This window comes from Passer domesticus, chromosome 2 (genome assembly GCF_036417665.1).
Source record: "Passer domesticus isolate bPasDom1 chromosome 2, bPasDom1.hap1, whole genome shotgun sequence".
NCBI classification, from domain to species: Eukaryota; Metazoa; Chordata; class Aves; order Passeriformes; family Passeridae; genus Passer; species Passer domesticus.
In genome coordinates, this window is record NC_087475.1 from 53,085,960 (window position 1) to 53,111,802 (window position 25,843).

Genomic DNA, 25,843 nt, shown 5'->3' on the forward strand with positions numbered 1-25,843 from the left:
AAATACCTAATAGATTAAAGTCAAAGAAAAACCCAGAAGAGAAAATGTTCTGGCACATCAGATGCCTGAATGGTCTGTTCCCTCTCTCCATTCAATAGTTTTTCTGGAGTGTGGAAAACAAAAGGTAAAAGGCTAGGTATTTACTTTTCTTTTAAGAAAATGTACCCTCCAGTTTCTGTGTCTTAAGATACCACTGAAGGACTGTAAGAAAAGTGTTAATGCTATATTTGTATGTCTTTTCCTCTATTGCTTGAGGAACCTTATATGGTGCTCATGTGAGGAAATGTTGCTTAACCTAAGGATTACTGCATTTTTACCTGAGGGAGAAGCAGTCTTGTGGTCGTTCATCCACTAATTGCTGTTGACGTATTTTTTCCATAACTTTTTAATGTGTCTTACTTAAAGCACTTTGAATTGGTAAACAAAATCAAGGTTTTTTGTGGTGTGAGAGAAAGAATGAGAGGGCTATGCCAGCAAGCAGAGTGGCCTTTAACCGTGGTATATCCAGGTGCCAGAAACTGGGCAGTTGGGGTGTCTGAGTTCGGTTGTTGGAGAAATTCAGAAGCTGCATTGTGCATAACTTCTTTCTCTTGGTTTTTGTTATGCTCTCTCTTTTCTTTTAATGACTGTGTATATTGATAATAATAATTTATTGAAATTATTAAACTGTTCTTATCTCAATGCACATGTTTTACCTTCTTCTTATCCTCCTCCCCATCCCACTGGGGAGCAGAGTGTGGTGGGGAGTGAGGTCAAAGTGACGCAGCAGTGTGCATTCCAGCATTTAGAATTCCTATTAGAACCAAACTGTTTTCAGATATTGCAGTTGTATCCTAAATGTAACAACACAGTATTGGAATTGATAAGCACTTCAATGAAAGCATTTTGGTATTAAGGTAAACTTGTGATGTGTGATTTGTAACACAAGAACACGGAATGGATACACCTTTGAGTTCAGTGTTAGTTTAAATATATTTTGCATTTCAGCAATGGTGCAGGTGGTTTTCCACAGAATTAGGAGTTATGTCATGTATAATCAACTTACTAAATAAACTAGTTAATTAGTTAACTAGTTAATCAATTAACTGTGTTAAATGATTTCCTAAATATTTTTATAATCTGAGGTGCTTGCAAAATTATGTACTAAACTGATTTTTCTTAATTTCTATTATAACTGGGTTTTAAATCATCAGAAAAGATACTGCCAAGGGAAAAAAGTGAATAAATAACATGCAAACCAATAACCTTTTACTGTCTTTTATTGTAAATAGAATGATATTGTGCATGAAATTTTTTAATTACATACTTGTGCTAGCCATGCACATATGTCATTTATTAATAAATTTGCATTAAATTAAGCCCATAATGATAAAGTCATCATTAATTGCTTAAGGAAGGTGAGCATGCTATTTTGAAAGCAAGAAAAGTGATAAGGAAATGTTATTTCAAGAATTTTTTTTCCAGAGGCAGCATTTAACAGCAAGCATAATGATTGGAAGTCAGGCTTTTTGAGTGTTTAGGTGTCTGGTGATGTTTTAGGGATAACATTGTTCCATGCATGCACAAGTAGAATAATCTTGAATAAGCAAAGTTTTGGAAGAAAACTCACAGAGTTGGTTTATTTGTTCTGTTTTGTGGGGTTTATTCCCCCCAGCATTGCATGTACCTTTGAAATAACTTCTGCTGATGCCTTGTCAGTGGTAGTGTTTTAAATCAGAAAGGTCTGTCCAAAAAGAATGACTAGTATTTTACAATCTGTTGCAATTTCATGTTATGATTGAGAGATTTCATATATTATAGGATGAATGAATCGCTCTTTTTGACAGTGAGAAAAAAATATCATGTCAAGCACATTGGAAAAGTTTCAATGAAATATGAATCCTGGAAATCTGTGCCTGCCAATAGCATAATGCGTCCTTGACAGATGCCCAAATACAAGAACTGAGAAGCCCAAAAATTAGCGGGCTTGCACACATCAATATTTTAAATTGAATTCTCCATCACAGCAAGTCTTGGAGACATCAAAATCATTAGCAGGTGGATTTCATTAATAAGAGCCAGTCTCATACACAATTTTACCTAATTTCATTATATATGGTATGCAATGATTGCAATTATCCAACAAACATTTATTAGTAACTGTTATATTATGGCCACACAGTCTACAGAGGAGACATACTGGTTTGTTGCTCTGTTTAATAGTAACTCTTGTTTTAGTTTCTGGCTATTAAAATGCAATGATAATGAATATTAAGATTGTCAAAATAATTTGGAAATAAAGAAATTGTACTCCACAGTAACATGTATAAAAAATACAAGTGTGCTGCTTTAGTCTTTCATTAGTGAGAAATTAAAGGTCCTCTCTAGTAAAAAAAAAAAACAAAACCAAAAAAAGCCCTGTGTCTAGTTGGGAATTTACTGATGTGGAGTAAAATTTCTTGGCTTTAAACTGGAACTGTCAGTGTCTTTTTTGATAAACCATGAAAAAATGCATAATCAAGCAATTATTGTTAAAGTAATTCTAGTTAACATTGCTTCCTGTTAAAAGAAAATATTGCATGGTGTAAAGCGGTACACAATTTATCCTTGTTTCAGAATAAGATTGGCAGAAATCTTTGTGTTTGTTTTTACAGCACTCCTAATGAAACATGGGTCATGCTTACAGGGATTGATTTGTCTAAGTTTGTGAATGCAAGTTGCTCAGGTACAGGAAGGAAGCTGTCAGCAAAGCTCTCATAGCCTACAAGTCTCTCTGGCCAAGAGACTGAGCTATAACATTGCCAAGTTGTCACATTCTGCCCTTAAGCATGTATACGATAGTTTGATGTGTTCCGCTTATAAAACCTTTTCATACAAGTTGGGGTTTTAAGTGACAATTAAATGAAATTAATTCCACAGTTAGGGCTCTTTAACTATGCATTTTGTAAACTACTCATCCAAGGCATCAGTTTCAATAGTGAAAAATTGTCATATCTATAATCATTCTTAGAGGTAGGCTAGTAATTACAGCATTAATGCCTTCTCTTTTGTCTTACAGCTGCCAAAAATATGGCAACATTCAGTCATGACTGGAAATGGCTTTTCAGCAAAATAATCTCAAGCAAATAAATGGATATGGCTGCAGATAATGCTTTCTATAGCTAATGAATATTAGCTGTTGGGTTGAATAAATAATGAACCTATCAGGGCAGTGCACAGGACTAGGCAGTCTGTACAAATCGTAGAGCTATTTAAAATGTTTCACATGCAATCAGTTACTTGCAGTTGTGGCTTTTGGTCTGGTTCTTTAATTTTCTTTTTAAAATTTTATTTCATTTTTTAAACTAAGGGCAGGATTTCCTGTTAAGTGACTTGTTCCCTCCCCCTCAGACTTCTGATATGGAGGAATACTCTGGTAGCAAGAATTTTGGCACACAGCAACAAATCCTGAGGAAATAAACCCATCATGTCCCTTTTGCAGACATGAGATTGCCCTAGAGCTATTCAAATTTGAGGACAGAAGTGAACAGTCCCAATAACCTCACAGACAAAAAGGTGTCTCAGAGATACCCTATGCTAACATATTCATTTGAGTTCTATATGAAACATGATGAGGTCAGATATGAAATAAGACTAGTTTTGTTGCACCAATGTGAATTAATTGTAATAAATTCACTATTATTATACTAGTATGTCTGTGGCTTGACTGGATTTAAAGTGGTTAAAGAAGAATGTTAGTTGAGCCTCTATATTGTTGTTCTGTATATTACTGGATTTGATTTGTTGAAAAAGCAAATACTATTTAAATCTATATACCTTTGTGCAACAACAGCTTTTAACTTTTTGGATATTTTAATTTGTTTTAATTTTTAAAATTTGTTTTGATTTCATTTAATTTGAAAATTTTGAAAGTGCACTAGAAAGCACAGGTGAAGACTGTAAATATATATATATATATATATATATATGCATTTAATTTCCATTTGAACATATGTAGTGAAAAAAACCAACATTGTAAATATAAATCTAAAACACTGTGATACCTACTTGATTACATTCTTCATGATCTTTGGTTGTTTAATCCCAGAGGGATATTGGTAGTAGCTTGCTCAAGTCTGAGGCCTAAGAAACATGCTCTTCGCAGTAGGCAGGACTTTCTATCTCTTCTGAGTCATATGAAGGAACAGCACTAAATACATTCTTAGAGCTTTTTTTGTCTAAGTAGGATTACTTTAATCTAAATAGGCTTTAAAATGTCAATTATTACTGAATTTGGGTAATGTCTAGATCCTTTCTAGTATTTAAAAAAAAATGCAATTATTTATTTATTTAACACACTCAGATGTGTTCTATTGTGTTTGGATTTCATCCAAAAAATGAAAAATCAGTGCAAATCTATCTTTCTTTCTAATCTTGGGTACAGACATAAGCGATGTTACAGACATTTTTAAAGTGGGTTGATTAGAAGTACTTTCTGTTCTCTGTTTTTATATTAATCTTCTAATTTCTGAATATTAGATTACTCAAGAAAGACTAATAAGGTATAATATTCAAAAGTACAGTTATATTTTGTAACATTTTAATATTTATAACATTATAATATTTTATAATAGAGTAATATCAATACAATGTGTTTTAACACCTAGTATTATGATGAAGAGAATATGCATGAGTTATACTTCTAAGATATTTTTGCACAATTTCAGATATTTTTCTTTAAATAAGTTGTATGACTATAGAACTAAGGTTATATTCTACAATCAGTGGTCATTTTTAAGTGTGTTTCCAGAGATATTGGATCTGATATCACATTAATTATGTTGAATGAAAATTCCATAATAAAACCATTTGAGTGATTAAAGAATAATCTCAGAAGTTTGAGAAATTACTCCAAATTTGACTTTGTCATTCATATCTTGATGCTGTTTGATAGCTTTGTAAAGGCTGCAGGAGTTCTTAAAGATGTAATATTTTTAATTATTTTCTTAATGAATGGTATGAACTTTAATTTTTTGTCTTTTCAAGTATACTTGAGCTAGAATTTTATGTTATCCCAAAGCTAAAGGAATAAGTATTAAAAAACCTCTCAGTCACAGGTCTTAACTACTATTTGAATAGTGCTATAATTCACAGCTACTCTATTCTACACAGACAAAGTTTGATTCAGATAGTCAGGGAATGGAAGGCTCTGCAAATTAGTCCATATGCAGTGAAATTAGCTTGACATTTGAAAGAACATACTCAGAAAGCAAAAGTGAGTGCATACAAGAAAAAAAACAAGTAGTCTTGAGACTTGACTGGGCAGGCACTTTTTGAGATGGAAGCAGTTGCAGTACAAATTAGCCTGGTTTATAATGAGCCTGATTAAAATAAATCTTATTTTAGTCAGTAATTCTTAATTTTGAAATGGTGTGGGGTTCACTGAAGCTAATTGGGTGTGAATGCTAAAAATTCTGTAGACCTGGGAAATTAGGGGATATTTTGTAATACAAATGAATGTTTTTGAAACACTTGACAAATTCATGAATATTCCATATGGATTAAAGGAAAAATATAGCCAAATAATCATTGCTACCATGCTTTAAAGCTGTTCTGAGATAGAAGATGTGATAGAAGATTCACAAAATATGTGAATAGATTTTCTCTGTGTATATGACCTGCAGTTTGTTTCTCTTGTTCTGTATCTAAATATGAAGTGGGAAAGAAGAAGATGGAGAATGGTCTTAGAACAATTGTTGTGATGTAATAACCTAAGCAAAAAATGGGAGCCATACACAGCAATCAGTGTTGTTACAAAATACTCCTAGACACTTCTTTTCACTTACACCAGTGTGGCATTGTATAGAATGTAGGCAGAATTGTAGTTATTCGGAAATCCAGACATTCCTTTTGTCATCACTGGAGCTCAGCTTACAAAGGAGACTGTTGCTGCAATGTTGAGTACTGAAAGGCCTAAGGATGAGTACCCATTATGAAAAAAGATTCTTGGGTTCCTTAAATGTTTAATGCAAAAGGCTAAGTGCCCCAAAATGGAGATCCATAAAAGCCATTACACTTAGAGTCCTCATAAACTAGCTAATTTAGGGCAGGTGAAGAAAAATAAATATATATATACCTTTTGTTATATCTTGCTTTTTTTCTCATGTGTATGGCTGGAAGCACCTCCACCTGCGTCAGATTAGCAGACAGGACTGTCTCATATCTGTATCTCTCTAAACACAGGAGAAAAAAATGTGCAAAATTCTTGATCACTTAGGTCTGGCTTCTTTGTGCTATTTGCAATTAATTCTGTGGTTAGAGCACTAATGCTCTGCTCTAGATTCCTTCTGCAGAGAAAGGTCTGATCTTGGATTTTACAGACTGATCTGTGAAGGAGAGAGTAAACGTATTTCAGCTACTTCATCTTTCAAGAAAAATTAAGCAAAAGGCAGAGGGGTACAAAGAAATACCTTTGCCTTAATGGAAAAAATTTGGAATTCTAAGTTTTGATTTTTTGTTTGTGTCACATTTTGGAATTTAAAAAAAATTAAATGACAATTAATAATATGGAAAAAAATAACATTGGTGGTTTTTTTCAGTTCTGTGAGGTAATCATTAATTATGCCACTGGCTGCTCTTAGCTGTCTGTAACTGTACATAATATTGAGGCTTTGACTGGAGGTTTCATACTTACAAGTTTGCAAATTAAGGACAGTATTTAATGTAGATATATGCATACTTACCTTTTTATGTGGTTCAGTCTAGCATATCACTCTTAGTGCCTGATTTTGGCTTCTCTATATAGTAATTTTACAAATACTGTGGTAGACAAAACCACTATTAATGGTTAGGTGTTTGTGCTACCATGCATGCATATGAAAAATTCATTAGACCTTTTTCATATTGATCATGGAGTGAAGAACACAGCTTGGGTTTGTGCTGGGTTAATGAGTGGTAGCTATTATGAAATATGTAGCATTTAATTGCTTGCAAGTTAAATTCACAGTGTTGTAGTGATCCTGCAATGTAGAAACTGAAACCATCAAATTCATCTTAGACAGGATTCACCAAATTGTCAATTTTAATTGCTGTTTTCAGGATCAGCAAAAAAATGTACTGACACTTCAAAACAGCAGGGCAAAATCACCTACAATTTATTTCTGTATTTCAGACATATCTTTCTCACTGATTTACTGGTGCTGTGAAATTTGTGAGAGTCACCAAAAGATATATGACACTTGATGGATCTGTAACAAATAGCAGGAAGAGACTGTATGCTGCTTTCCACTGAATGATGCAAGCTCTATAAAAGCTTGTCTTGCAACAGGACACGGGCTGAATCATTCACACAGTTTACTGAAGGGCAGAGTGTGCATGCATGTGTGTTGTGGTCTCCCACCTCACTGAGTGCAGTACTTAACTGAACTAGAATTTCAATCTGGGAATTTTAAAGATTCAGCCTCCAGTGGTCTTTGACTTGATTTCCATTGCAGTCATAACATGTTTTAAGCTCTGACATGCTACCTATGCTGTGGAATATCAGCACATAATATAGTAGCACAATTAAATTTTATTGAAATGCATCCTAAGCTCAATATCCATAAAATACTTGTTTATCCTTTCTTGAATGTCATTGCCATCACTCACATATATAACTACTGTTTATATGAAGTCCCTATGTCACAAATTAAATTTTGGAATAAAATATCTCCTAATAAAAAAGAGATCTGCATGGTTGTATGTATTTGTGCCTGCTCTGAATGAGTAACTGTGTCAGCTAATTTACTTCGTTTATCCATATAGATATGGCCTTTCATCATGACTAGATAGTTAACACATGACATAAACATCTCAGCCAGAGATGCCTGAAAGATATGGGAGTTTTCCTCCATACTATATTAGAAAACTCACCTATGCCTAGTGTTGGCTTCATCAGTTTGTGAATGTGCAATCTTTAGTGTGTATGTTTGTAAAAATCTCATTCTCTTTGGAAGTATATTCATAAATGCTGGGTGATGATACTTAAATAATATAGGAGAACTACTCTGTTGAGTTATGTTTGACCACTTAGGTTAAACCACAAAAGCTCAGGGCAGTTTGTCATCTGGAATAGGATGTATTAACAACTGGGCATCAAGGAAATGTCTGTGTTTTGTGAGAGTGTGAAGCTTGTGTTTTTGCTAGCACTGCTCAGCTGACAGTGCACAGTGGTACACAATACATTTCCATTAATTTCTTGAGCTATTAAGAAAGGAAAAGGAATTTTTCTCATTTTCACTATGGCACCTACTTCTTGGTTTTCTTCCTCTGCTTGTCAGGCATTTAACTGCTCAGGCCAGTAATATTAGCCTGCTGTAAAACAGTCTTTACCCTTTGTCTCAAACTTCTCAGATGATAACTCCCACTGGGAGGACTTCCACTTCTGTAGGGAATTTGAGGTTGGGTTAAATTAAGTTTTGAATTTCTGAGTCCTAGTAATTCTTTTCATTCAACTTTTTGTTGGTAGAAATGGGGAATAATAAAATGCTAGAAAATGTTTAACCAGAGTGTTAAAAAAGTCTTAGGGTGTCAGTCTGTCTTCATGAAGGAGCTGGTGTATCCCCATTGTATTAACTGGGTAATTAAAATATGAATGGACCATGAATGCATTGTGGCTACTTGATGCCTGTGATGGATGCAGGACACTTTCCTGTTTTATGTAATTATTTGCCATATAAGCATAAGAGGCTTGGAATTTGGGTTTTGGGTTTTTGGGTTTTTTTTAATGAGAAGGAAACAGTCTCACAAATTTCATTTTTACAGTTACATGTTTTATTTATTTATTATTTCAACTCAGGGTCAAAATCTTCATTAACTGAATATGGTGAATGAGGGTAATGATTTTGATAGGCTTGGGGAAGAATGGAGAAAGAATGTCTATCTAAAGATAGAAACCTTACTTCTAAAAGAAGCTTATTCCTGGTCTAAAGCAAAGTTGTTTCCTTTCAGCAGGAATTTTGTCTACTGCTATGATAGTAAAAGGAAAGAGGGATGGAAAGGAGAGCAGCTGGGTGGTACTCTGATGAGGCAGGCTCACTTGAGTCTTGACCTAGAAATAGAGAAATTTTACTGTCAGCAACTTAAGAAAAGGTGGTTGTGCTTCTTGATTGTTCTCCAACAGCGTATGTATTTTAAAATTGTGGTTTCCTGTGTAGTTTGTTCTGTATTGTGTTTTCAGAAAGAACAGGTTGCCTCCTTTCAGGAAACAACTTACCTTTTTACTAAACTTGCATTTTACTAAAAGCGTGCGCTGGGGAATTTTACATAGCATGAGCAAACAGTTGCTAAAAACTTTTTCACCTGGAAGGGTTATATAAAATGGGTGTTTTCTCAGTAATGGCACCATTTCTGTCTGGACTATCTTTCATTTTCCCTCTCAGAATACATAAATTGGAAAGGAAATGTCTCCATTAGTAGTACAAACCTATACATTTTCAATAGTGTAGTGTTTCCTGTATTCTCCATGATTCAAAAAATAAATTCCTACAGCAAGATCCAATATAATAGAAAGTTCTGTCAGCAATGTGAATGTGTAAAATATATCAGTATGTGTCCTAGTCATTAAAATGTGACTGTGGCTAGCTAGGAGAACTCTGTTCAAGTTAATAATTGGTTTTCCAGGAACAGCTGGAACAAACTGCTCCCTCTATTTGGGCATGCAAAGCTTAAAAAGCAGTGGATACAGCATTAGCTCTGTGTGGGAGAGAGCAGTTCAACCAGCATCTTTTTCTGTTGCATAGCATAATTATTTAAAGGCAGAATAGGTTGAATATATGAGGTGAAGGGCAGAAGGTGTGATTTGTCAAGGAAATGTGATGGCTGCTCACTTGTGACAGATGTTTGTAGTGGTAGCATTATTACTATAGCTGTCAGGTGCCTGGCACAACCAGTATGATGAACATTAAAAAATCAGCTTTCCTTCAACAGCTTTCTCTGGACTTTAGGAAGTGCTTGGAACTTGAAACAGATTTTATAAAATTATCGTCTTTTGTTGAAATGAGTTTCAGAAAGTCTGAAAATGACTTTAGGTATGAATTTTCTGCTGTGCTACACTACAGTATATTGTTGTATTTTTTCATGGCGAGAGAAACACTATGAGATCTTAGTTACATTTTTAAGACACTGTAAGAAGCAATGAGTAGATTTGAAAAAGTATTAAAAAAATATTCCTTTGATTGGTGGATATTGTGCAGAACCGAAGAAAACAAAACAAAATATTCAGTGTCTTAAATCCTATCAGGCAACTCTGCTGTCAGTCAGGGAAAAAAAACAACAACCTTTTAGTTTAGTTTTTATTTGTATTTATCATCTTTTAGTCATGATTTAGAGATTTTGGATTTTCAGGGAAAAAATAAAAAGTGAGAACACGTGAGAGAAACAGCCCTGGAGATGCCAAGATCAGTGCAGGTGTGGGAGGATGTGTTCCAGGCGCTGGAGTTGAGATTCCCCCAAAGCCTGTGGTGCAGACCATGGAAGTTTGTGATGCAGCAGAGATCAACCTGCTGCTGGTGGAGGAACTCAGGCCAGAGCAGGTGGACACCTGAAGGAGACTGGCTCTGTGGGAGGCCTGCTGGAGCAGGCTCCTAGCAGGACCTATGGACTCATGGAGAGAGGGACCCGCACTGGAGAAGATTTCCTGGTAGGACCTGTGACCCTATGGGTCCTATGCTGAAAGTTCTCAAAGGACTGCACCCTATGGAAAGGACCCACACTGGAGCAGGGCAAGAGTGTGACCTTATCCCTCTCTACAACTTCCTGAAAGGTGGTTGTGGTCAGATGGGGTTTGGTCTCTTTCTCCAGTCAGCAGCTGGCAGAAGGAGAGGACACAGTCTCAAGTTGCATCAAGGGAAATATAGGTTGGATATTAGGAAAAATTTTTTTACAGAAAGGGTGATAAAGTTCTGGAATGGTCTGCCCAAGGAGGTGATAGAGTCCCTATCCCTGGATGTGTTTAAAAAAAGACTGGATGTGGCACTCAGTGCCATGGTTTAGTTGAGGTGTGGGGCGTGGGTTGGACTCGATGATCTTGAAGGTCTCTTCCAACCTAGTGATTCTGTGAATTCTGTGAATTCTGTGTAAGGAGTCCTCCCCCTGAGGAGGAAGGAGTAGCAAAGTGCGTTGAATTTACTACAACTCTCATTCCCTGTCTCCCGGTGTTTCTGAGGGGGAGAAGGTAGAGAAATTGTGAGTAAAGTTGAGCCCAAGAAAAAGGAGTTATTGGGGAAGGTGTTTTAAGATATGCGTTTTATTTCTCATTATCCTCCTCTGCTGATTGTTAGTAAATTAAATTAATTTCACCAAGTTGACTGTTTTTTGCTTGTGATGGTGATTTTTGAGTGATCTCTCGAGTCATATTTTGAGGTGTCTCAAAAGCTGTTAAAATGAGACCTGAAATTCTGAATTAAAGCAAAAACACACACACACAAAGCAAACAAAAACCCCTTCCAAGATACATAAGTAATCTTAAAAGACCAAATTGACTCAATTATATGTGAAGCTAAATGAAGTCAGTTCCACAAACTTGCTCTTTTCTAAAAGCATGCTCTGGGGAATTTTGCATCACTTGAACAAAACAGTTGATAATAACTTTTTTTGACTGAAAGGGTTATATAAAATGGATATTTTCTCAGAAATGGCACCATTTCTGTCTGGGCTATCTTTCATTTTACCTCTCAGGATACATAAATTGGAAAGTAAATCTCCATTAGTAGCACAGACGTGTAAATTTTCAGTTGGAAACTTCCATATCAGAGTGCTTTTATGTATTATTTCTTCCTGAAAATTCATAAGTGAATAAAATTGATAAAAGCTATCCTTGTAAGTATTTTGGTATGTCTTTGAAGACAACTGTCTTAGTTGTCTATAGTTGTAATGTAAAACAATATCAAAATGAAACTTTTTTAACCTTGTCAAATAAAAGCATTACAATATGTAATTTCTCTATCTTTTGAGGAAAAAATCCCCGTCATCCCAACCCCCCAACTATTGACTTGATTTAAAACCACCAATCCACCAAACTTCAATGTTTAAATGTTACATATGTTACATATGTTACTTTAAATGTTACATATACTTAATTTTTCTGCAAGTATTATATTATGATATTTTAATATTTTTTCAAAGTTTAAAATCATTCTATTGATAATTGTTGATGCTCACTCTCAGTCTTTATTTGGAAATTCCAGTTTTTTAATATGAGTCTAAGCTGTGTTGGGCTGCTGAGCCCATTTAGTTGTTCATCCACGGAATCTAAATTGCTGGGAGCTGTAAGTATTGGAGAGAGATGCTGAAAGTAATATTGACAGAAAGTGGTGCACAATATTAGTAGGAGTACTAGTAGAGGTGAGCAAAAGCTTGTGCTATTTTTAACACTGGGCACTGGACTGTGGAGAAAGAGGAGAGGAAATAGGAAGCTTGAAGTAGCTGTTTAGAAATCTGTGGAGGATAAAAGATGAAAAAGTATGAAGAGATAAAAGATCAATGGAATGTTTAAAGAATGAATCAAACATCCTAACAGTTTAAGTGGTTCTTAGGGCATATGACGTAGAACAAACTTGTTTCATCAATAAAAGTAATAAAATCTGGAAAAAACTGGGGGAAGACTGAGAGAAGCTAAAGCATTTGTTGTCAATATTGCTGAATTCTGTAAGTAATTGCTTTCAGAACAATGAAATTTTTAAGTAATTGTTCATTAATTAAATTAATTTTATTTGACATTTTATTTTTACAACAAAAAAAGTCAAAAATAAGACATTTTAAAAAGAACTGCAATCTAAAAAACCTCGGTATTTCAGGAGGCTATGGAATTTTTATGTGTTAGTTTATCACCACTGGCAACAGAGAGGTCTATGCTTGTAGCTTAGGTTAGGTCATTATCTGATGAAGGATCATAGATAAGAAAAAATCTGACTGAGAGTGTTTTGAATGTATTTTCCCTTTCCGTGGAGAGGGTTCTCCATGAAATTCTCCACCATAAGTCCATCCCACAGGCAGCGGTTCTTCAAGAGTTGCTGCAAGCAGGTCACTCTCCCACAGGCTGCAGTCCTTCAGGCATAGGCTGCTCCAGTGTGGGTCCCCCAGGAGGTCACAAATCCTATGAAGGAAAATCTGCTCCAGCATGGGCTCATCTCTCCACAGGCCTGCAGGTTCCTGCCAGTGCCACGGGGCTCCCACAAGTTCACAGCCTCCTCTCAGACATCCACCTGCTCTGGTGTGGGGCTCCTCCATGGGCAGTAGATGGATCTCTGCATCCCTGTGATCCTCCTTGGGCTGCAGGGGCACAGCTGCCTTGTCATGGTCTGCACCACAGGCTGCAGGGGACTCTCAGCTCCAGAGCCTGGAGCACCTTCTCCCCCTTCTTCTCCACTGACTGAAGGTGTTACTACTGTTTTTGATTTGCCCAACCTTGGCCAGCAGCACTTCCATCTTAAAGTTGCCTGGAATTGGCTTTGCTGGGCATGGAAGAAATTCTAGCAGCTTCTCACAGAAGCCACCCTTGTACCCCACCCCCACCCACACTTTTACCCCACCCAGGTAAAAACCTGGCCACACAAATCCAATACAGCTCCCAAACAAGGGAACTATTTTTTGTCCATAGAAGCAGTTTGGTGTGGTAGAGCAGACTCTTCTCATTGTCTGTCCCATGTTTCTTAAGAGCTCCTCAAACAATTTGTCCAGTATCACACAATAAACTGGTAGCTAGTATTTTGTTTCTTGTATCTGGTAATACTCTTGAGATGTACAGAAATACACAACAGTAGGGGATTCAGCTGTACTTCTGCTGGGCACACAGATCTCCTATGACTGTATTTTGCCTTATGGTGTCCAAAGAATGAGTTACAAGTATCTTGATTCAGAAATTGCCTTTAGGAGGAGACACCATTATAAAGTATTCAGGTTTATCTATAGAATGAGTTTATAATATGCACTGCATTCCTTATTTGTTTTTTTGTTTTGTTTTACATAGAAAAGGGATCTCTGAGAGAGTACCAATACATCTCTGAGCAAACATGGTAAAATTAAAAAGTCCTATTTGATATTCTGATTTTTTTTTACCTGGCACTTCTGCCTGCTGAAACTCTGGGCAGAACCTATAGTTGCAGATATGATTGCTGGTAGCTTTTGTTCACAAACAGAACTTTAGTCTTGCTGTTGCAGTAAGAAATCGTAAAGTTTTTATGAAACTCCCTCTTGCCTTTTTGCAAGTGATCACTAATGAGAGCCATGACTTCTGACAGTCCATCTTAGATGGTGCAATTCCACAGGCTATTGATTTCTAAGCATTCAATAAGTAATTTTTAGAGAAAGAATTGTGTGAAGTTTTTTTTCACTCTTACATATGGAATACTTCTTCTGGTTTTGCAAATTATAAATAGCAAAGCAATGTTTCTTTCATTGAAGAACTGGATATATTTTGTTTCTTGACTATATATTTTGGGTATGTACCCGATAATATACACTAAATTAAACTGAAAAGGTTCTGGATGGGTTTGCATAATCAATCCTGCATAAGTGAAAATGGAAAAAAAAAAAAAAGTTAAATACAACAGGATTTAATATTCCAGTAATGATGAAATTATATGACATTTTCTGGTTAAAGAGTTCTTTATTTGGGGTCAGGGCCTTCAGTGGAATGAAGAAAAAAGTATTCAAATTGAGTATTTAAAATACCTAAGTACTCTTACAAAGTTTTCTGTTATACACAGTGATATGAATCTGTTGTTTTCTGCACCTCTATGAATATAATTTCCAGAATGGAAGCATTTCTAAATCTAAACCTCTGTTTGCGCAGAGAAATGTGGTATAATTTCAAGTCATGTAAGTTCTCTATTTCAAAGTACTTCTTGTTATTCTTTTGTTTGGGATATGGTTTAACTACTGCTTTTACTAATTAATTAACAAGAAAGGTATAGGTAGCTAAATCTGTCTGTGAAGTCCCTTTTTCCCTGGCATTTTCTCTTTAAATGCTTGACATTACTTTAGCTTAAAGGTTTTCATTTCTCTATTCTTCAAATCAGTGGTTTTTTTCTTGTAGACGAGGACCATTTTGGAGTCAGATGGTTTAGATTCTCTATTTTTTTTCATTTTTGTTTACATTGTTTTAATATCTGAGATGGCTCAAAGACTGGATTTTTCTCTACACCTGCAGGCTCTTTAATTATTTCTCTTTTAAGAGCAGGATGCTGTTCTTAACACTGAAAATAGTCTGTACAAATTTGCTAAGGTGTATTTTTTCCTTTTTTGTTTTTTATTCTTTTTTAAAAATTATTATGCAATATACACTCTGGTTTGCCATTTCATAAAAAAAACCTTTTTAAGATTATTGGTCATTTGCAATGTTGATAATTTTTGTGAAACTTAGTATTCTCATGCTGCAGTCACCCTTCAGTAGCATTGCTATAATCTTGAGAAAGGTTTGATTTCCTTATTTCTGTGCAATTAACTAAGCCATTGAAAGTGTTTTAGGCTGTGCAACTCCCAAATGTTTGAAATTTCCACACTGGGTTCAGGCTTTGCACTTACCAGCTGAGGAGGATTATTGAAAACGTCCACCTGGAGTCTGTCCAGTTCACTGATTACACTGATTATGAGGTACACAAATGCTAAAAAGGGTTTTGAAAGACTTTAGGAAATTTTCAGTCAAAATTGTGTTGGAGTTGCTGCTGAATGCAATCACAAAGCCTCTCTCTCCATTTGTGGTTTGATTTGCTTGCACCTAAACGAGCAATATATGCAAAGAGAAAATGTGATTTTCTTATTGCTAATTGGCTCTGAGTAACTATATATGCCTTTCACAAACTGGTAATTGGTAATAAATGGTATTTGCTTTAACTAATTCCTACTTTAACAAGTTGCTATTTGAATTTAAAGCATTGATTATGCAGACAGAGCATTTGTAATGAAACAGAGATAGGTCCTGAATAGGAGTAGCAGGCTTTTTATCTGGGCTTTCTTAGACAATAAATAAAAGAGTAACTTATTGTCTTCTACCAAGCTTATTGCTTGCTATTTCTCATGATAATATTTAAAATATACTTTGGATGTTGGTTGCTTGCTTTTGAGCAGTCATTTTTTGACTTGCTAAGTGACAGATATACTGAGTTAGTGGGTAGAAAGTGTTGCTTATAAATGGCTAGCAGGAAACAGCAAAATTTGTGGCAAACACTGCCTAGCAATTCAAGAACAAAATAGACCAAGCTTTTTACAGTGCAATCTTACTTCACAAGACCAGCATAAATTCAATCAGGATAGTTCTCTTTCTGACCTGAAAAAGACAGCATTTTGAATAGCCAAAAAAGATTCAGGACTAGTATCCTATTGTTAAAATTTAAGCTGACCTAGACCTACCTTCTGAACTAACAAACAGTATGAACCCATTAAGATCTGCTCATTCCTGTTACTTTCCTTTCTCAGGACTGCTGTTGTCACTTCTAAATTCCCCAGAGGAGAGGAGGAAACATGCCTGTTTCAACCTATCAACCTCATTTATTAGGCATTACTTTATCTCTTGTAAATTACTTAATATTCTAATTCTCCAGCAATAAAACTAAAGAAATCTGTGTATGGCTACAAATGTAAAATGGAAAATAAAAAAAAAAAAAGAAGAACTGAAATATCTGCCCTCTGCCCATTCTAGTGAGCTTAGCTCTGTCAGTAGAGTTTTGTGGGAAAGCATTAGTTGATCAACCAATGATGTGAAAATGAACTTGGATTTCTGATCAACATGGTCGATCCAGATTAGCTAGGAACACATAAGGAAATTATGTCACTCACAGAATGAATGTGTTTGTTTTTTCCAGGAGGAAATATCTGGCATTAAGTACTTAACAATATAACAATATTACCTGTAACATAATTAAGCAAACATTTCTTTCTAAATCACCATTTTGTAACTATTTCTGTTGAGGAATCACATTTAATAACATTTTGCCAGTTCAGTTTCCTATAGACAGTCTCATGCATATTAAAAACTCTGAAGCATAAAAATAACAATATCAATTAATTTAAACCAACTGATAAATTTTCACTATTCAACTTAATGTTACAAAAGTGAATTTACTTATTTTAAATGAAATTTAAGTAAAGTTACTTAATTTTAAATCATAACTCATTCTGTTAATACTTGTACATGGCACAGAATAGGTGGTGAGGGGAGTGAGATGCAGAAGTACCTGTGTTGGCTGCCTGTGAAATTACCTGCATGTCACCTTCAATTATGCAGGATTCCAGCTACTTTAAAGGAATGCTCTGAAGCCTAGTGATTCCTGTGACAGAAAATGGACCAGCCCTTCTTCCTTAAACCTGCTGAGCCCTGTACAGTGAATGTAGAAGACTATGTGGAATGCTTTTGTACAAAACATAATTCAAAAGCAAATCACTAGCATGTCTCAAGGATTTGGGGGGTTTTTATTCTTTTTATTTTATAAATGCATTTCATTCTGATTTTCAAGAATTATTATGTTTATGTACTTTTCAATATTTTTTTTTCCACCACAAGGAGTGTAGACTGCATTTTCTTACACTTCTTTCAATGTAATTTTTTGAATGTAATACCTACTGAATTCAAACCTTGGGTAAGGAAACTGTTGTATTATTATTGTAAATAAAAAAAAAAATTCTTATGTGTTCCTTAATATTTATATTTCAATAGAGTATATAAAATGAGACTGGTTTGAATTGATTTATAATATTGTTTCATATGCTGGACTATGATAGGTTGTTTATTGCTCTTCTATTGATTATGTAAACTCTTTTGTATATATGTATTGAAGAAAAAAATTAGCTTCATTTGTGAAATCTTTCATTTTCAGCACTACAAGTCATATATATGATCTTAAGGCTTTCATTTGAATCCATCTCATTACGTCTTAGTAAAAGAAGAGGGTATCTTCTGTGTTGAGAACCGTTTAAAAATTCTAGCATAGTTTCCTATTTTCCTCAAGGACTAGTGCTTCCTGACACTTAGATTTTCCAGTGCAACACTGAACTAATTTCAAACTAGGAATAGATTGCTATATAATGCAAAACAGAACAAAACATTTTTTCTCCTTTTTATTTTTCCCCTTTTAAATATAGACATAATTATCTTTGCAGGCTAAATTCAGTTTTTATTAATAAGTATTTTGGATGAAAAGTAGGTATGTAATTTTTCATTGTGAGAATAATCAGAATTCATTACAGATTAAGTCAATTAGAATTTTATTTTTCTTTCCCAAGGAGTGCAAAATGGAAGTGATTTTGAGAAAGTAAACTAGAGTATGTGCTCAGAATCAGTGGAAAGATAGGATTGCTTTTTCCATCTGTCTCCCAATGCAGTAAGGTTTTTCCTATCTTGTACTTACAGTGATGAGAGCAGGGAATGGTTGCATTGATTTGCATGTATCAGATTCTAGAAGCTGTGATGGAGTCAACACTTGGTCACATCTTACCAACCTGGAGTGTCTCTTGTTCTTTACAGACTGTCAGGAGCCAGCCACCCCTTGCCACCCCACTGTGACATGGATTCATGTAGCTCCGAGGAATTCTACCAGGCTGTTCACCATGCAGAGCAAACCTTCAGGAAAATGGAGAGCTACTTGAAGCAGCAGCAGCTCTGTGATGTTATCCTGATTGCTGGTGATCGCAAGATACCTGCACACAGGTAGGATATAGGCATAAAACATTGAAATTACAAAAGTTAATGTAGTTTTGGGTATGTGTCTTTCTTAGAACAGTGTTTCCTGTTGCCCCTTATGATTCTTTCCTCTCTTTAAACACAAGTGTAAGTGGCTGGAAAAGGTGGGTTTGAAGGCTGGGGCTTTGAAGGTAAGGGTTTTTTGTACAGATTTTAAAAGTTCAAGTAGCACTCAACTAGCAAACTGATGGTAAGTGTGACTAACAATTCTCCCTGCTGTGATGCTGTTCTTATGTGAAGAGAATGTGAATTTCTGAAATGGGGTGCTCTATAGCTACACTGAACAGCATCATTTCTAGCTTAAGATCCTGATCCTGTGATAAGTCTGTTGTACAGAGTCTCTTAGACACTTATAGTAGAATAGTGAATACTTTCTTCCTATAACCTGTGCCTTTCAATGAACTAAAAAATTCTTATTTACTTATAATTATTGGGATAAAAATTATAGTAAATTTTAATTTCTAAAATTCTGTAAGATTGTCTGATATTAAAGCAGCTTGTATTTATGAAACTACTTGGTTTTGGATAAAAATTAAAATTAAAGTAGTTCATTGAGATTTTGGTCTCAGAAATAGGTTTTCATTTAATGCATGAAAATAAAAATATCATCCTAGAGTTTAGATTAAAATACAGACAATAATTCAGAATTTCCAGGTGAGCAAGTATTTTTGTATCTCAACTCTGCATAAGGCTGCAAACCAAGGGTAATCTATTCCTTGCTTGTGCCCTGATTTCTCTGGTGAGATACTAAATTCAGAGCAGGATTATGGTTCCCCAGCAGGAAGTCAGAAAAGCAGCCAGTGCATTTCTGAACTCATAAATTAACTTCCTGGTGCAGAGGAGTACTGTAAGGGCATCTTGGCAACTTGGACCTTACAAAGTTCCTTTTGCCCTGAGTGAACATGGACACAGAGACTATTTCTGTTAAACAAAGAAGCTGGATAGTCTGTATTCCAACTCCTATAACAGTAAGTAAAAGAAAAAAAAACATGCAATATACAAGACTGCAGAGCCAAATGCTAAGTAAAACCAGACAGAATCTTCATTAATATATTTAAATAATGGGGATTTTAAAATTAGTTTCTTTCATTTCCCCTATTATTTTGAATACAGCTGTTCATGTTTGGATGCATACCTTTTAGTAGTAAATTTAATTTCACATTTGTCATTTCAATTCTGCAGTATATATAAATCCTTCTGGAGCTGAAAACATGCCCTAATAAGAAGACTAACCATGAAATAATACCTATAATCCTATTTAGATTTTCTAATAAACCTTTGGACATTTTTACATGTAATTTTCTACTTCTCTGTCGTCTGCGGTCAAAATTCCAAATCACAAATAACTGGAAAATTTTGATAATGTTTATTCTATGTTTGTTTAGATAGGTGTGTCTGGACAAGCACAGTGAGTTGCTTATTTTACTGTAGTCATTGCAATCCTAGAAATTACAGGTTCAACTTGCCCTGCTCAAAGCAGGGTCAACTGCAAGGTTAGACCATTGAGGTCATACACAGTTAATTTTTAAATATCATCTCTTATGGACATTCCTCTCTTGTTGGCCTCTTCCAGTTTTTATCATCCTCATTGTTGGTAGTGATGCAGGTTGTGTCATCCAGGCAAATTTGCTCCATGATCTTGGTGAGGCAAATAAGTCTGTAGGTGCCTACATCCTTCTTCTTAGGGATTTACATGAAAATTGACTTTTCCAGTCTTTACAAACTTAGAAACTTCCTGCAATTATCATGATCCATTACAGATACAAGAGAGTGGCCCTTGAATAACATTGCAGAGCTTCCTCCAGTATTACACTTTAAACTTCTCCTCAAAACACACCATAATATATATATATATATAAAATAAAAAAAAAAAGAAAAAAAAAAGACTGAGACAAATAAAGCTTTTTTGTGCAGTGCACAAAATCTTTCAAAAGTTTTACATTTGCTTCCAAGGTACTTACAGAAACCCTTCTTTACTACAAAATCCCTTGCTGTCTTCATCTGTACATGATCTTTGGGCCTCTCTAATTAATTTTTTTTATGTTTCTATATTTCTCCCAGACCATTCATCTCTGCTTTCATTTTTCCATGGACTCCTGTTGTGTGTTTGGGAAATAAATATTGTTCAGAACTATAGCGGCATGATCAGAGTAAATGAAAAATTTTAATCAAGCAATAATCACATGGGTCAACATAAAATTAAGAATATGTGTTTGCCATCATTGATTTGGTTGTTCTGAGTGAAGGCAATTTACATGAATTGCACTGGTTTTAGATAACTGTGCTTGAAGTGCTGTGTTCTACAGCTGCTGAAGAAACAGCAAAAATGCTGGGAAGAAAGGAGCTAAAGTCACTGCAAATGATAGATGGACCTTAATATTTGTGCTGGAGAGTTCATTAAAACTTCCTTCTAGGACTGCATAATATTACAGCATCTTTAAACTCATACTGTAGTTTAAGACATTTTGATTAGTAATGCTGCACAAAACAAGATAGGAACTCTATGCTGAAGGGAAACAAAAAAAAAGAACAAATGCCATATAAGGCTTAAATTCATATGCCTCGATCCAATTAAAACACTCCCATATAACAGAGACTGGATTCAATAACACAGAAAATTCAATAGAACCAGAAAATGCAAAGAAGATGTAGAAGGGGAGTTATATCCTCAGCTTATAGTTCTGACTTCCATTGCACTTGTTGAGAAACCAAGAAATCGACTTTTGTTGTTGTTATAATATAGTCAGATATAGTTGAGTGCATAATGAGAAATACGAGTTTTTATTTACTGTTTTCTCTTAATATAACAAAAAATAAAGGTTTGGGTTTTTTTCCAATATTCAAGAAAAGGATCATGGGGAACTCCTACCATTGGCAGAAAAGGTAGTACAGAACTATTGGAAAATTACCTATAGCATATGAAACAAAGAAATACTTTAGTAAGGTTACCCAAAGCTTTCTACTAGTATTTGAATGACATGTGAAGATAAATTTAATAAAACCCCTTCAACCCCTTCAAAGGCAGTTAGCATTGTCTGTTTCAGTGCCCTGGGTGGTTACAACTTTTTCAATCCATTTTGAGTTCTAATGTAGAGAGGCAAACTTAAAGAATAGTATTAGTAAAATGAGGAAAAATTAATGGAGAACGTTTAGCTGAAAGACAAGATGAAAGAATAAAGAACGAGGCAGAAAAGAAAGGAGAACCAGGCAGAGAAAGAAGGAAAGTGTAGAAGCAGGGAGTGAAAGAAGAAAAGTGCGTAGAAAACAGAGTAAAAGCAGTACAGCACCCCTATGTTATTCCCAGATATCTGTAAGGTTTGATGAACTTCCCATATCAAACAGTGCATCTAAAAAGAGTTGTTTAACACAAGCCATTGTCTCTGAGTTTAAAAACAATTCATTCAAGTAATATGGTTGGGAAAGAACAACAACAGCAAAAATTCCGGCTATCAGAGGAGCAGCAAGGCAATTTAGATAAGCTTTTAATATTAACCTTGATTGATGATCTTGATATGGGGGTTTGGGTTGCTGGCAAGTTGAATGAGTGTTAGCAGTGCCCTGGCAGCAAAGGGGAGCCTGGGAAGGACCAGGCACAACATCACCAACCCATCGAGGGGTGATTGCCTGTCTCTGCTCTGTGCTGGTACAGCTTCACCTTGAGTATTGTGTGTAGTTTTGGGAGCCACAATATAAGGACATCACACTCTTGGAGCATGTCCAGAGGAGGGCATCCAAGGTGGTGAAAAGTTTTGAAGGAAAAATGGACAAGGAGAGCAGCTGAGGTCACTGGGCTTGTTCATCCTACAAAAAAGAAGGCTGGGAGATGACCTCATCACAGTCTACAGCTTTCTCAAGGGGAGCAGCAGACGGGGAGGTGGTGATGTCATCTGTCTTGTGACCAGTGACAGGACCCAAGGAAATGGAATGAAGTCAGGGGAAGTTCAGATTGGATATTAGAAAAAGGTTCTTCAGCAGAAGGGTGGTAAGTTGCTTCAACAGGCTTCCCAGGGAAGGGTTAAGAGTTCAAGGAGCATCTGATCATGCACTTAATCACATGGTTTATTTTTGTTTTAGGAGCCTTAAGAGTCCTTTTCCAGCTAAAGATATTTTATTACTGTATTAAACCAGAATACTAATGCTATTACTTTATGGACTGGAAAAAGGTGCAGTAACTGAAATGGACTTAGAAAGGTGAAAGAACCTACTCTTTTACTTTAAAACCATTCTCCCTTGTCCTATCACTACATGACCATATAAAGAGTCCCTCTCCATCTTTCTCAAAGGCTTCTTTTTCCAGTACCTTCAAAGGTACTGGAAGGCAGCAATTAAGTCATCCCTAACTCTTCTTTTTTCTAGGCTGAAAAAGCCAAATTCCCTCAATATTTTCATATGGGAGAGGTGCTCCATCCCCTAATCGTTTTGGTGGTCACCATTTTGATGACTCACTCTAAGAGGATGATGTCCTTCCTGTACTGTGAACTATACCACTATTCATTGAATGTGAGATTTTATTCCTTTCAGAAGTCAGAGCTTAAAATTGCAACTTTTTAAAAGAAATAATACTTATGAATGCATAGATATAATTCTATAGATATAGATATATATATATATGCTTACTTTCACAATGCCATCTGTCAAAAAGTAAATTAAAATTAAAATTTAGTGTGGAAAAATTCTAAATATTACCTTTTATCCCTAGAATCTTTGTAAATGAAAGCTGCTTGTATGCAGTACTCCAGGTGGGGTCTCACCAAAGCGGAGTAGAGGAGCCGAATCCCCTCCCTCACCCTGCTTGTCACCACTGTTTTGATGCAGCCCAGAAAATGTTTGGCTTTCTGTGCTGTGAGTGCACATTCCAGCCTCTCATCCAGAAGCATGACCAAGACAGTCTCAGCAGGACTGTTCTCTATTCATTCATTCCTCAGCCTGGATTGATACTGGGGGTTGCCCTAGCCCAGGTTCAGCACCTTGCACTTGGTCTAGTTAAACATCATGAGATTCTCATGGACCCAGTTCTTGAGAATATTCAGCTCCTATGTGCATTAGCATAATATACATGGAAAAAAAATAGTGTCTTGCCTATGATTTTTTAGTCTATATAACATCTGATATCTACTCAGTTGGCAGTAAAATATTATAAGAGTTTTCTTAAAGATTTTAAGTGATCAAAATTTGTTTTCTTCTTTTAATAAATGCACTCTCAGTGTTGAGGCAATTCTCTGTCAAAAGTGTATATGAAAACAGTTGTGAAAGTACCAAAGAAATATTCTATAATACACTAAAATATTGTGTATTCTATAATATTTAGTGTATACTATAATATACTAAAATATTTTATAATACACTAAAATATTTATTGTTTGCATAAAATAAAATCTGATATCCTGGGAAAAAAGGTCACAACCCTAATCAGTCATATCAGCTACTTATAAAAGAAACCAGAAATTGATCAGTCTGAAATTAGCTGTAAAGAGAAAGAAGTCTCTTAATCTGAAGAAATCTTTCTGGGTTCACAAACTCAATTTAAGCCATGAGTTACCTGCTATGAGTCTCAAGGATGAAAGAGTTTATTATGTATTCTCACTACCAGATCTGAAGTTGAAAAGGTGACATCCTCAGCCACCTGACCTTCCTTGATTAATAGGTCAACATGCCTTTAAACCAAGATTTAGGGATGTTTGGAGTCTTCTGAACTACAAAAAACAGCAGATCATTACAAATTAATTGATCTCTTTGATTTCTCACTTTTGATCTTCCATCTCAACCCTGGAAGACAATAAAGATTTACAAAAGGTGTCACCTTTCAGAGTTAAGTGTAATTAGCAGTTCCTCTCTCTTCACTTCAACTTGCAGAGCACTTCCCAAGGTAAAAGTTAGTGTCTTGAAACTTAGTCTTTTGGTTATAGTAAGGTGATGAAATAGCTGATTCAGTATTTCTGTTAACTATTGATTAGTTAACATAAGACACTTAAAAAAATAATCCTTGTTTTTTTATCACTATGTTCAAAAGCTTGTCTTGCTTCTGTAGGTGAGCTGCTACATCACAGAACCTTTCTGCTCATTTAAGCCATCTTCTTTGATAGGTGGTATGAAACAGTAAGGATAAACCTCTAAGAAAAATGGGTAATGCTGAGGACCTGACATGTGTCTTATATTTTTTTCTTTTTTTTTCCCCACTTTGCACTGGCTCTTGTGTGTTCCTGTAGACTGAATGCTCCTTTGCAGCTGAAATCCATTAGATAACATCTTTGATTTTTCTCACACAAACTGTGGAAAATCACATATTTTTATAGAAGTTTGTGAAAGAGATTTAATCTTTCTGTTATTTATTTTCTGCCCTCCCTCTATTGTTTTTTATTTGTTTTATATTTGACCATATATATATATACATATATATATATATATATGCACACATATATACAGTAAGATTATATAATAAGTAACTGCTGAACATAAATAATGTGAACTTAAAATACAAGATATTACTGTTAGAAAATATTTCCACTGGTCATTAACTGGTGTATTAAAATTTCTGTTCATTCATTTGTCCTTTTTTTTTTTATGCAGCCAAGGATTTTGGCCTTGCTTTTGGCAAGTGATCAAATCAAATATCCATAGCTGAACTTAAATGATGGCTACTAAATCTGAAGCAACAACTAATGGAAAATGAAATTAAATTAAATCTTCATGAATGAAATGGTCTCAAATTAAAATCTCCATCACATACCTAAATTACATCTCTGCTATCTGTGAGAATTTTGATCTCATAGAAAATCATTATGTTTTTTTCCTTTCTGTGATTTTTTGATGCTTTTATTAAAGCATCTATGAAGAATAAAGTCACTTATTTATGAGTGGTCAGAAAAAGTACTAGGAGAAGATTTACAAATATCATAATATATAAATAAGCAAACATAGAAGTAAATGTTCCTCAATGATGAAAAAATAGTAAATTAGGAATTTCTCATGACAGCACCAAAGTCTGTTTCTAAGTTCATCCTTTTGTAGTCATCCATTGATGTTTAGTCATTACATAGATATAAATGTGAACTGTTTATGAATTAGGATGTTGACTTCTAAAATTCATCATTGCTGGAGTTGAGCACAACATGAAAAGTGATAAAAGTACTATACCTGTTGAGTCATTTTCAATCTTTAGAGGCAAAGATCATA

The 25,843-nt window shown here is 35.1% G+C and overlaps 1 protein-coding gene across 2 annotated transcripts in view; it reads left to right on the forward strand.

Moving 5' to 3' along the window:
* KLHL1 (kelch like family member 1) overlaps positions 1 to 25,843 on the forward strand; it is a 190,475-nt gene that overhangs the window by 38,815 nt on the left and 125,817 nt on the right. For both annotated transcript variants that reach the window (XM_064408608.1, XM_064408609.1), the window contains one exon: positions 18,455 to 18,637. In XM_064408608.1, the coding sequence (XP_064264678.1) occupies positions 18,455 to 18,637 (183 nt within the window). The remainder of the gene's footprint in view (positions 1 to 18,454; positions 18,638 to 25,843) is intronic.